Consider the following 11,708-nt stretch of genomic DNA (forward strand, 5'->3'; position numbering starts at 1 on the left):
TTCTTCCCAGCGAGATGAAATCCGGCGCGCTGCTTGCTGTGCAGTCTGCTCTGCTGCTCTGTCTGTATCTGTGCAGTCTGCTCTGCTGCTCTGTCTGTATCTGTGCAGTCTGCTCTGCTGCTCTGCCTGTATCTGTGCAGTCTGCTCTGCTGCTCTGTCTGTATCTGTGCAGTCTGCTCTGCTGCTCTGCCTGTACCCGTGCAGTCTGCTCTGCTGCTCTGTCTGTATCTGTGCAGTCTGCTCTGCTGCTCTGCCTGTATCTGTGCAGTCTGCTCTGCTGCTCTGTCTGTATCTGTGCAGTCTGCTCTGCTGCTCTGTCTGCATCTGTGCAATCTGCTCTGCTTCCGGCATTCCGGCTCTGTCTGTATCTATGCAGTCTGCTCTGCTGCTCTGTCTGCATCTGTGCAATCTGCTCTGCTTCCGGCATTCCGGCTCTGTCTGTATCTGTGCAGTCTGCTCTGCTGCTCTGTCTGTATCTGTGCAGTCTGCTCTGTTGCTCTGTCTGTATCTGTGCAGTCTGCTTTGCTGCTCTGTCTGTATCTGTGCAGCCTGCTCTGCTGCTCTGTCTGTATCTGTGCAGTCCGCTCTGCTGCTCTGTCTGCGTCTGTGCAGTCTGCTGTGCTGCTCTGTCTGTGTCTGTGCAGTCTGCTCTGGTGCTCTGTCTGTGTCTGTGCAGTCTGCTGTGCTGCTCTGTCTGTGTCTTTGCAGTCTGCTGTGCTGCTCTGTCTGTGTCTGTGCAGTCTGCTCTGCTGCCCTGTCTGTGTCTGTGCAGTCTGCTCTGGTGCTCTGTCTTAGTCTGTACAGTCTGCTGTGCTACTCTGTCTGTGCAGGCGATAACAGCCCTGAAATTGAGAGGTGGTCGATAAGCCGCATATCTTACCACATGCCCCTGCGGAAGCTGAGAGTGACGTGCATGCCAACCGCCCGCGATCATCATTGCCCGGTAGCCGAGAGTGACGTGTCTACCAAACGCCCCCGATCATCCCTGCCCGGTAGCCGAGAGTGACGTGTCTACCAAACGCCCGCGATCATCCCTGCCCCGTAGCCGAGAGTGACGTATCTACCAAACGCCCGCGAGCATCCCTGCCCCGTAGCCGAGAGTGACGTGTCTACCAAACGCCCGCGATCATCCCTGCCCGGTAGCCGAGAGTGACGTGTCTACCAAACGCCCGCGATCATCCCTGCTCGGTAGCCGAGAGTGACGTGTCTACCAACCGCCCGCGATCATCCGTGCCCGGTAGCCGAGAGTGACATGTCTACCAACCGCCCGCGATCATCCCTGCCCGGTAGCCGAGAGTGACATGTCTACCAACCGCCCGCGATCATCCCTGCCCGGTAGCCGAGAGTGACGTGTCTACCAAACGCCCGCGGTCATCCCTGCCAGGTAGCCGAGAGTGACGTTTCTACCAAACGCCCGCGATCATCCGTGCCCGGTAGCCGAGAGTGACGTGTCTACCAAACGCCCGCGATCATCCGTGCCCGGTAGCCGAGAGTGACGTGTCTACCAAACGCCCGCGATCATCCGTGCCCGGTAGCCGAGAGTGACGTTTCTACCAAACGCCCGCGATCATCCCCGCCCGGTAGCCGAGAGTGACGTGTCTACCAAACGCCCGCGATCATCCGTGCCCGGTAGCCGAGAGTGACGTGTCTACCAAACGTCCCGCGATCATCCCCGCCCGGTAGCCGAGAGTGACGTGTCTACCAAACGCCTGCGATCATCCCTGCCAGGTAGCCGAGAGTGACGTGTCTACCAAACACCCGCGATCATCCCTGCCCCGTAGCCGAGAGTGACATGTCTACCAACCGCCCGCGATCATCCCTGCCCGGTAGCCGAGAGTGACGTGTCTACCAAACGCCCGCGATCATCCCTGCCCCGTAGCCGAGAGTGACGTGTCTACCAAACGCCCCCGATCATCCCTGCCCCGTAGCCGAGAGTGACGTGTCTACCAAACGCCCTCGATCATCCCTGCCCCGTAGCCGAGCGAGACTCCGGCATCGAAACGGGGACCGTGAACAGGTGCACCCCGCCCGCCCGACGGCCTCTGTCGTACTCCAAAGTAATGGCCATCCCGCCCGCCCCACGGCCTCTGTCGTATTCCAAGGTAATGACCGAATTTCAACACGCTTCCTTCCTTGCTTGCTGTGTTTATATGATGACATCCGACTGCTCAGCACATTTTTCACAGCCTCCGGCCCACGTGCCCACGTCTGCGGGGCACCGTACGGCAGGGACGACCAGACAGGTCCGGCCGTATCTATGTCGTTGTGGCGTGATTCGACTGAAGGCCATGCTCTTAAGCCACAGGAGCTATCGAGTCCGGCTGCTGCTGTGTCCCTGTGCTACTCTGTGTTTCATAATTGCCACGCTGGGTGCCCGCGTGCCAGTTTGCCAATATTCTATGTGTCGTGGGGAAGTGGTCTGCACAGGGAAACTGCCCAGACTGTCAGCCTCAATTTCAGATATAAACACGAAAGACACAGATATCTGCTGACAGGAACAGATAAGCTGCTCCACTTTCAGTAGAACCTGAACACTATCGCGATCGTCTTGTGCAGGACGATTTCAACACTATAGCTGTATAGTGCTTTTTATGATCGAACCTGGCTTGAAAGCATATCTAATTTCAGGCCTTCATCACAAACTTCCACATACATGCCGTTACCTAACAGTGCAGTTCTTTTCTCATCTTTCGCGGTCTGAACGAACTCACCTTTTTACAATAATTGGTTGTTAGTAAATAACTGTTTTGCAATGATTCGAATCTCCAAAGGGCAAGACCCCTTTCAGTAAAGAACAACTCCACCTTTAAAGTTACAGTACTATGATCACATAGAACACCGGGTTCGATTTCAATTTCGGTGGTTCTATGATATTTGGTAGCTGCGTAATTTTTCACCTTTCATTTTGAGTAATTTCACTGGTTGGTGGCTCGACGGCTAGTCTTTCTGCTCAGCGTAAAGCTACGGCTTGTGGTGACACAGCGCAAGCTGGCTTGAAAGTCTGAAGCAGACAACCTGATCTGAAAACGATATTCTGAATCAATAAATATGCAAAGCGCGTGGACATAGGTGGTGTGAATAAAATTTCATGGTAGCGATTCGAGAACATATGTCTCCCATGATCCAGCATGTACAAAACATCCGAGTGAGCTTTGGCGGACGGACACTCAACCTGTAAAGCTCTCCCGCGTTCCCAAACCGACGCGGCCAGACGTACTGACACCAAGCTGCTTTCCCCATGCCACGGAGTGGTGCAGAGTCCCAGGTCCTGCATTCCCCAGCATATAACGGCGCTACACCGAGGCCAGTAGCCACTCAGTTTCAACCACCAGTAGGGCAAAGGGCACATTCTCCATAGAGTCGCTGTGTCTTCAGCTATCCCCGACGGCTCCGCTATCCCAGTTTGACCGTTTTTAGGCTTGATTACATATGGATAAAAAATCGCAGTACTAATACAGAAATCCGGTTAGTGGTGGACCTGGCCGCACTACCCACGCCCGACCAGGCGCACAAGCTGGTTTGGTCGTAGGTGAAGCTACAAGCCTATGCTGATCTCCAGCCAATAAACAGCTGGGTAAGACAGCATTAACCTCCGCCAACAGCCCGGCTGCCTCTTCCTTACTCTCTCTCTCTCTCCTCTCCTCTTGGGTGTGCACGACGTTCTTAAGCAGATACCGTGTTTGATCCCAGAAGGATCAATACAGGTTGCTCGCCTCATTTGAAACTGCAAACAAGGATTGGCTAAGATCGGTTCTTACACTACCCACGACTACAGTCAGTCAAGACGGAACACGACTGGTTATGACTAACACTTCCTCGAATGACCTCAATGGCGTAAGATGACCTGTTTGAATTTCCTTGGTTTTGTGCGATTGATGTTTGTGCCACCGTTATGGCATATAATGATGTAAGCCCGCATGAAGACCGGCGCAAGAAGCAGCTTGTGCAGAAAACCTGGTCCAACGAAAAAATATGTGATCCGAATTCATAGCGCTCTAATCGTAACCTCGCACAACAAAATCACCCAACTAAGCAGGCCGTACCATAAGCCGTCAAGTGCCGCGTTGTTGGTCTGTCTAGCCGGTTCCTTTAAGCAATACTGCCGCGAAGGCTCGCACCTGCGCCAGCTCAGATCGGCGCTGAGATAAGCTTGCGCCGCGCCGGACTGGCCGCACCCCGCCACAGGCTCGTCGGGACCGCCTCCGCACCTGGCCAATGAGCGGGCACCGGTCTCGTGATGTTTGAACAGCGTCTCGCCTATCTGGCCAGTCGGCAGAGGGCCTTTCGGGAGCGAGCAAGAGCTAGAATCGGGCGGGCGGCGTGGCAACTGAAAGGTGAACCAGGGACGACAGACGTCGGGGGAGGCCAGCCGGGGACGAAAGACGTCGGGGGAGGTCAGCCGGGGACGACAGACGTCGGGGGAGGCCAGCCGGGGACGACAGACGTCGGGGGAGGCCAGCCGGGGACGACAGACGTCGGGGGAGGTCAGCCAGGGACGAAAGACGTCGGGGGAGGTCAGCCAGGGACGAAAGACGTCGGGGGAGGTCAGCCAGGGACGACAGACGTCGAGGGAGGTTAACCAGGGACAACAGACGTGAGGGCAGGTCAGTTAGGGACGACGGACGTCAGGAGAGGCCATCCTTCCGTTCTCCGTGCGATGGATGGCTCTGTTGCGAGGTCACAGGCGTGGTGGGCTGCTCCCAGCCGAATTCCTCCCAGAAAAATGTTTTCTACATTTGCACTCGCTTCAGTGTTGATAGACGTCTGTAAGTGCACCAGATACAGTCTGTCATCTTGCCTGACCTGACCTGGCTGTCATCTTGTCAGCTACGGACCTCTGAAACTCTTAGCCGCTGCCTCTCATCGCCGATCAAGCCACAATTGCGACGCGTGGAATGCGTGCAGCTAACAGGCTCGACCGCTGGACAGGCGGAGCTGGGAGAGCGTCTCGGGACTCCGCAGAGTCCGCCTAGAGTCCGTGGAGGCAGCCGTCATGACGGGACTCGCGCATCTTACCCCGGAGAGTCCCCTGTTCCGGGCGTACCTCTTCTGGTCGGCCCTGCTCGTCGTCAAGACAACCACGATGTCCTTTCTCACCTCCAGACATCGCAGAGCAAAGGGCGTGAGTTGTGAAAAGAAGGTAGTAGAAAAACTCTCTAGAAAAAAGCGAATGCAAACGCCAACAAAACAATACCTACGTAGAAAACTGCGCTGCCTGGCTGTCTGCTGAGGAGCACTGAAGGTTGTCAGGAGGTGGCATTAGTTTGATTGTTTGACCGTGCAAACTGACATGATTTTCATAACGATGGATGGATATGGAAATGGTAGTATTATAACCATGGATGAGTGGATATATATATATATATATATATATATATATATGTGTGTGTGTGTGTGTGCGTGTGTGTGTGTGTGTGTGTGTGTGTGTGTGTGTGTGTGTGTGTGTGTGTGTGTGTGTGTGTGTGTGTGTGTGTGTGTGTGTGTGTGTGCGTGTGTGTGTGTGTGTGTGTGTGTGTGTGTGTGTGTGTGGATATGTACATAATATGTAACGATATTATCTATATCCTACATCATGCGCGCGCTTGATATCTCAGCTGGGTGAATTAAGTTTACTATACCAAGCAACACACAGCTTATGAAACATCTCATGTCCATCAGCTGGCCATGGAGAAAACCCCAGCTCTACCGAAATTCGACCGAGTTGGCAGCACCATCCGAGGCGATAACCATCCATATGGCAGTGCTTTGGCTTCCACCCGCCGAACGACCTTGATTTTATTGCGATTGTCATGCATCGCCCTGGCAGGTCTGCCCCAACCCGTGACTGTCACGTGTGGCCCTGGCAGGTCTGCTTCCACCCGTGACTGTCACGTGTGGCCCTGGCAGGTCCGCTCCCACCCGTGACTATCACGTGACGCCCTGGCAGGTCTGCTCCCACCCGTGACCGTCACGTGTGGCCCTGGCAGGTCTGCTCCAACCCGTGACTGTCACGTGTGGCCCTGGCAGGTCTGCTCCCAACTGTGACTGTCACGTGTCGCCCTGGCAGGTCTGCTCCAACCCGTGACTGTCACGTGTGGCCCTGGCAGGTCTGCCCCAACCCGTGACTGTCACGTGTCGCCCTGGCAGGTCTGCTCCTACCCGTGACTGTCGTGTGTGGCCCTGGCAGGTCTGCTCCTACCCGTGACTGTCGTGTGTGGCCCTGGCAGGTCTGCCCCAACCCGTGACTGTCACGTGTCGCCCTGGCAGGTCTGCCCCAACCCGTGACTGTCACGTGTCGCCCTGGCAGGTCTGCTCCAACCCGGAGGACGCTAAGAGCAGAGGCGCAAAGATAATCTTCGACGACCCGGACGTGGAGCGCGTGCGCCGCGCCCACCGCAACGACCTGGAGAACATCTTGCCGTTCTTGATCCTGTGCCCGATCTACCTGGCCACCGGGCCGACCGTCTGGGTGGCCACCAACGTCATCCGCACGTTCGGCATCGCCCGGATCGCCCACACCGTGCTCTACCTGAATGAGGTACGGCTGGTGGAGTGCTCATCAGGGGAGATGGACCGAATTCTACCGTTGTGAACTACGGCTGCGCAGCTCAAGCCAGGCCAGGAATAGAAGGAACATTGTTTCCACCCCAATGCTTCACACGTTATCGTGGGTGCAAGTCAAAAGTGAGTCACTGCTGCGGGTTTGCTGTTGATTCGTATTGGTCGGACCAGGGGCGGCACCATCGGGGAGGGGGGGGGGGGCAGGGGGGAGCGGGGGCGTTGGAGGAAGCGTCCCCCTCTATCGTCGGATCCGGTGGGGTGGGGGGCCATCCCTGACATAACAATCTTCTTGGAGGAGAGGATATATTCTTTACACCAATTTTCACTACGGAGCCCAGCCCTTATTCTAATTTTTACAAAACAAGCTCCCTTACATCAGTCGTGTTATATTGCTACAAATGCTAGTGCGATGCTACCACGACTTCAAAAAACCGTTCGGCAGTGTTCCCCTATACTGACCGAGTATATGCGATACCCTCCGTGCTTGGAGTTCAAAATCAGTTTGGAGGTGATTAATGCATCATGTTCCTGCAACATCAAAATATACAACATTTTAAAAAATAACGACGAAAACATACTTTTTTCAAGAAACCTGATATTCCGAATAATTTGCATGGGCTGGTTTTGGGTTCAGAGTATCTGCTAAGCATGGCTTGTTGCGTGTGCTTTCAGCCCACCACCCAAGTTGCGCCGTCCAATTCAACCGGTTATTTTGTCTCCGCCTTTTCGCCAGGCTGGGGTGCAGAGAGTTTCACGTCCATCACGAAGCTGCGGCACGCTGTCCGGGCCTAGGTCAACTCTCGTTACGCTGTCCGGGCCTAGGTCAACTCTCGCTACGCTGTCCGGGCCTAGGTCAACTCTCGTTACGCTATCCGGGCCTAGGTCAACCCTCACTACGCTGTCCGGGCCTAGGTCAACTCTCGTTACGCTGTCCGGGCCTAGGTCAACTCTCGTTACACTGTCCGGGCTTAGGTCAACTCCCGTTAGTCAGTTGCCAGCTTAACTCTCCATTCCAGCCGGTCCGAACAATACGCCCTCTTTAGGACTTGTTTACCCAGCGCCACTGGATTACGAGTCCACCATAACTCCCTCAGACCACGGAGACGGCTTTGAGGAATTTCGAGACGCTAGTTGGCTTGGAGGGCGCAGCCAGAGGTGGCGTTACGGGGGAGGAGGGGAGGGGGGGGGGGGGGGTCGTCCCCACTATCGGCGGATAGGAAGAGGGCTGTCTTCCCTATCCTAACAAGCTTCTTGCAGAAGGAAGTGTAGCCTTCACACATATTTTTATTACGTAAGCCTATTTCCATTTCTAGCATAACGAATCTCCCTCACATCAGAAGTATGACATAGTTACGAATGCTAGTACGATGTTACCAGAAGTCAAAAAAACCGCTCGGCGATAGTCTCGTATTCTAACCGAACACATTCACATGCACACATGATATCAAATTGTAGTATACGTACTATAAAGCAATTTTCCTAATATCCCAGGTGCAGCTGCTGTTTTTGAACGCTTATGTCAATGGCCATCACGTTGTTTTACCACCACTTCCTCTGTCGTGATTTTGCAGCAGCCTTAGACCATAAATGGATATAACCCTGCATTTTTACGGATCTTTTCCGTGCATTCCGTGCCTCGAAGCATTTTGCATTTGAGCGCCTTTCATGGCAGCATCATCATCAAGCATTTCATCTACCCATTACTGGATTGGAATGCCAACCCAACGGCAAGTTTATGAATTGGTCTGTTATATTTTAATGCCGCAGCAAAACGATGCTATGATACTTTTGAAAATCGCTTTTCGACGGCTTTAGTGCGATAAAGGTTCGTTTTGGAATGAAGTATAGGTCTGAGTCAGGCTTGTCCGGGGACGAAAGTCCATTTTCCTAATGTTTCCGAGGCTAAAGAAAGCAAAAAAGGAAAACCGCTGAAGCGGATCGCCGCGAAACTTTTTTGTGAACTCTTAACGTATTGTCTTGCGCTCGAGAAATCTGAAGCGCTAAGTGACCGGGCCGTTGAGATCTGGACCATTGCCAATTTATCACAGTCACAATGTGAGGTCAAATAATTATAAGTGATGTAATGTGAGGCACAGCGCAAAGGAGCCGACCCCGGTAATCATCGAACTTCATTGTCTCCTCTCGTCTCCTTATGGCTGCCCGCCAGCCCAGCCACAGCTGAGTGAGGTTTCAGCGCGACTGGGCTGAAAAATTGCTTCGCTTAGTGGTGGCGCAAATAAGGATCTACGCAACAGCAGTGCGCCGCCCTCACCGCCTCCGCCCGGATCGAGTGGATCTTGAGCATGCCGCAATCGCTTTTGCCAATCCAAACTCATTACGCCAGAAAACGTTGGCTGTGTTTAGGGCTGCACCACGAACGGTGTCGCTGCAGACCTGTAAGAATTATGTGAGCTTTCTGATCCGCAAGCAGCGTGTTGTCGGGGTGCCTTTAATGCCACCATCATAATTTGCCAGATTTAGTCTTTTGCTATATTTTCATAAGCAACTAAAACGACGTTTGGAATCGGGTGTCCACGCCAGTGTAGCTGCGGGGTAAAGATAACTGGAACATCACTTTGCAAAGCTTTTTCGGCAGTACGAAATAGCTTTTCCACGTTTATACGCCGATGTATTATATGGCCAATCGTCTAAATGATAATATCCACCGCGCTGAAGAGAGGCTGAGAAGCGGAAGCACTTGAATAAACTGCAAGTAGTGATCATTTAAGAAAACGTCACCTTTTAAACACATGGTTTCTCACTCCATCTCTATTCAAGTGTCGTGATGGTTTCATGAGCTCGCCTCCACCCCCGCTCTCAAAAACTGGTGGCGTCGCCCCTGGGTCGGACGGCGTTTGTCCGGTGTGTGCGTTCTAAGCATGACACCTTCGCATCAAAGTTTAACACAAGCTGCGGCTTTTAATTCCTTCAGAATGGTCTTGACCTCTTGCATTAGTGTCAATATTCTCCTGCAATAACTAAAAGAAGGAAAACCCCAAAGAGCATCACACACATACCAGTGTTTTCAGAAAATCAAGTCTTCTTATGATCCCCATAAAGCATCTCTCAAGGTCAGTGTCATGTAGCGTGTCACGAGTGCGGCTCTGTCCTGTTCCAGGTGCCTGGTGTCCGGGGGCTGGCGTTCATAGTCGGGGTGGCTGATACCCTGTTCATGGCGGGCAGCACCATCATGTACGCCTGCTGAGGCCTTAGGCGGCGTCACCTGAGCCCCCTCCCCTCTCCCGTCACCAGCGGCCGCGCAGGTCGTGACCTCTGCCCTGATCGCGGTTCATCTGATCCCTGGGCGATGGAATACACCCTCCGACAAGAGCGTCCTTTACACGATATAACACAATGCATGGCGGGCATCTCGCTGAAACCCGTTTCAATGCACTAGCGGTGGTGGTGTAGCTTAGCTGTACCCTAAACAGGCTGGCCAACCCCGTCACGTATGTAAACATGGCTCAGCGTGTCACTAAAACGGACCATCTCAGGGTGCTGTATGCAATATATCCGCCTTGTCTGCTCGTGTGCTTTTCCTGGATGTTCCCGATTGTGTCTGAATAGCTGGTTCCATATTAAACACAGCACGCGCGACGCCAGAACTGTAGGCCGGCCCACATTGTTCAACATTTTATCGCAGTATAGTTACGAAATAATTATAGTGCAGTAAGGCTTTGCTTCAGCAGCGGGGTCAGTTCGCTGAATTTTGCGCTTGCTACGCATTTGATGCTGACATCTTCATACGCTTGTTATCACATCTCTGCTCGCTGAGTTATTCGGGAATAAGGCGGTTACAAAACAGTGTATACAAACAGATCCCACATGTCTCGCTGCGCGAAGAGGTGTCGGGGTTGGCATAAGCGCTGCCGCCACACCCCAAGTCGCGTTGACTGCCGTTTCAACAAAGCAAGTGGACGCCACTGGAAGGGTATCTACAAGACGCTATTGTTTCTCAGTTCCAACGATGTGGTGTCTCACAATTCTCCCGTAGGCAGCATCGGAGTTCGCAACTCCTACTGTTATAAATTATCCACGGAGTGGTCGCAGCAGCGTCCCTAGGGGTGAGAGGGCCGCAATATGCTCTACAGGCGACTCTCTCCATGCATCATCACGGGTTCGCTCATGTTACATCACGGCTGATGTTAATCTTCGAAAAGAGATCGCCTGCACCTCCTCCGCCATACTCCTCGTTCCATTCACGTTCTGGCGTCCATGGCCCTCTGTATTCCATCGCTGATTGGGTGGTTGGCCCTGATTTGATTTTTGATTTCGCGGCCCTGATTGGCTGAGTGTCATGGATGCCTTTGTCGCGTCATGGCAGCCCACTTCACTGCCATGCCCTTAGGCATGTCAGTCCGGTGACCAATCAGCGCCGAGGACAGCTGTTTGCCGTTGCGTTGCAAACCTCGTGTATTGGAAGCAACAGAGGGCAGTGTGCTGGCATGTATAACGCGTTCATAGATATAAAGGACTAGATAGGTTACAGCTGTCCGCCAGTACGCGAAACCCGCCGCCATCCTGATAAATACATTGAGCTGTCTGTACGGGTTACTTGGTACGTTGGAGGGGCCGACATTCGGTGTTGGTAGCAAATGCTTCGTTGTTTTGTGGCTTTCGCTGGACTATTGCGTGGTAGCATGGCCTCTGCAAGCTTCAGGCATACCCAATCGGCCATAGATTCGTGTTTTTTCATGTCATTGTTACTGGTGGTGACGGTGTCAGTCGGAGGCCCCAATCAGGTCGCATGGCTCGCTGTCAAGGCAACATTTGTAGTACGGTTCGGGTCAGTGCTCTCCGGGCTTTTAATTTGATGTCTTTTTTCAATTTTTTAGCTGAATTGTCTGAATTCTCGTACCTAGCGTTACCATATATATATATATATATATATATATATATATATATATATATATATATATATACATACATATATATATATATATATATATATATATATATATATATATATATATATATGCATATGTGTATGCAAGTGGTCAGTCACACATAATTTACATTGCCTGGCGCTTGGTCTCTGCAACAAACAGTATATTCAATACGGTGTCAAAATTCTGGTATTGTTTTGTTGTCTGTTCCTAATGCAGGCACAGTGTGTTTGTTACTTTGCAAAATTCACAGTAGCAGTACTGGCGGCTGCACATTTCGCT

At 52.6% G+C, this 11,708-nt stretch overlaps 1 protein-coding gene across 2 annotated transcripts; it reads left to right on the forward strand.

Moving 5' to 3' along the window:
* The first annotated feature begins 4,272 nt into the window (after positions 1–4,272).
* Positions 4,273–10,067, forward strand: LOC119091403 (microsomal glutathione S-transferase 1). 2 transcript variants are annotated; one of them, XM_037214185.1, is made up of 4 exons: positions 4,273–4,334; positions 4,930–5,122; positions 6,287–6,517; positions 9,659–10,067. In XM_037214185.1, exons 2-4 carry the CDS (start codon positions 4,994–4,996, stop codon positions 9,743–9,745), a joined length of 447 nt encoding a protein of 148 aa, XP_037070080.1. In that variant the 5' UTR covers positions 4,273–4,334; positions 4,930–4,993; the 3' UTR covers positions 9,746–10,067. The 2 variants fall into 2 exon arrangements, with proteins under 2 accessions (XP_037070080.1, XP_037070088.1); XM_037214193.1 differs by having other exon boundaries at positions 4,291–4,604.
* The last annotated feature ends 1,641 nt before the right edge of the window (positions 10,068–11,708 follow it).

The sequence above is a fragment of the Pollicipes pollicipes genome, unplaced genomic scaffold (genome assembly GCF_011947565.3).
Source record: "Pollicipes pollicipes isolate AB1234 unplaced genomic scaffold, Ppol_2.1 Scaffold_1600;HRSCAF=1878_pilon_pilon_pilon, whole genome shotgun sequence".
NCBI lineage: Eukaryota > Metazoa > Arthropoda > Thecostraca > Pollicipedomorpha > Pollicipedidae > Pollicipes > Pollicipes pollicipes.

Bases quoted from the DNA above. Each gene is read 5' to 3' on its own strand.
- LOC119091403 (XM_037214185.1), top strand. From the start codon at position 4,994: ATGACGGGACTCGCGCATCTTACCCCGGAGAGTCCCCTGTTCCGGGCG. The intron at 5,123-6,286 runs GTGAGTTGTGAA...TCGCCCTGGCAG, and splicing joins GACATCGCAGAGCAAAGGGC to GTCTGCTCCAACCCGGAGGA. The intron at 6,518-9,658 runs GTACGGCTGGTG...GTCCTGTTCCAG, and splicing joins CCGTGCTCTACCTGAATGAG to GTGCCTGGTGTCCGGGGGCT.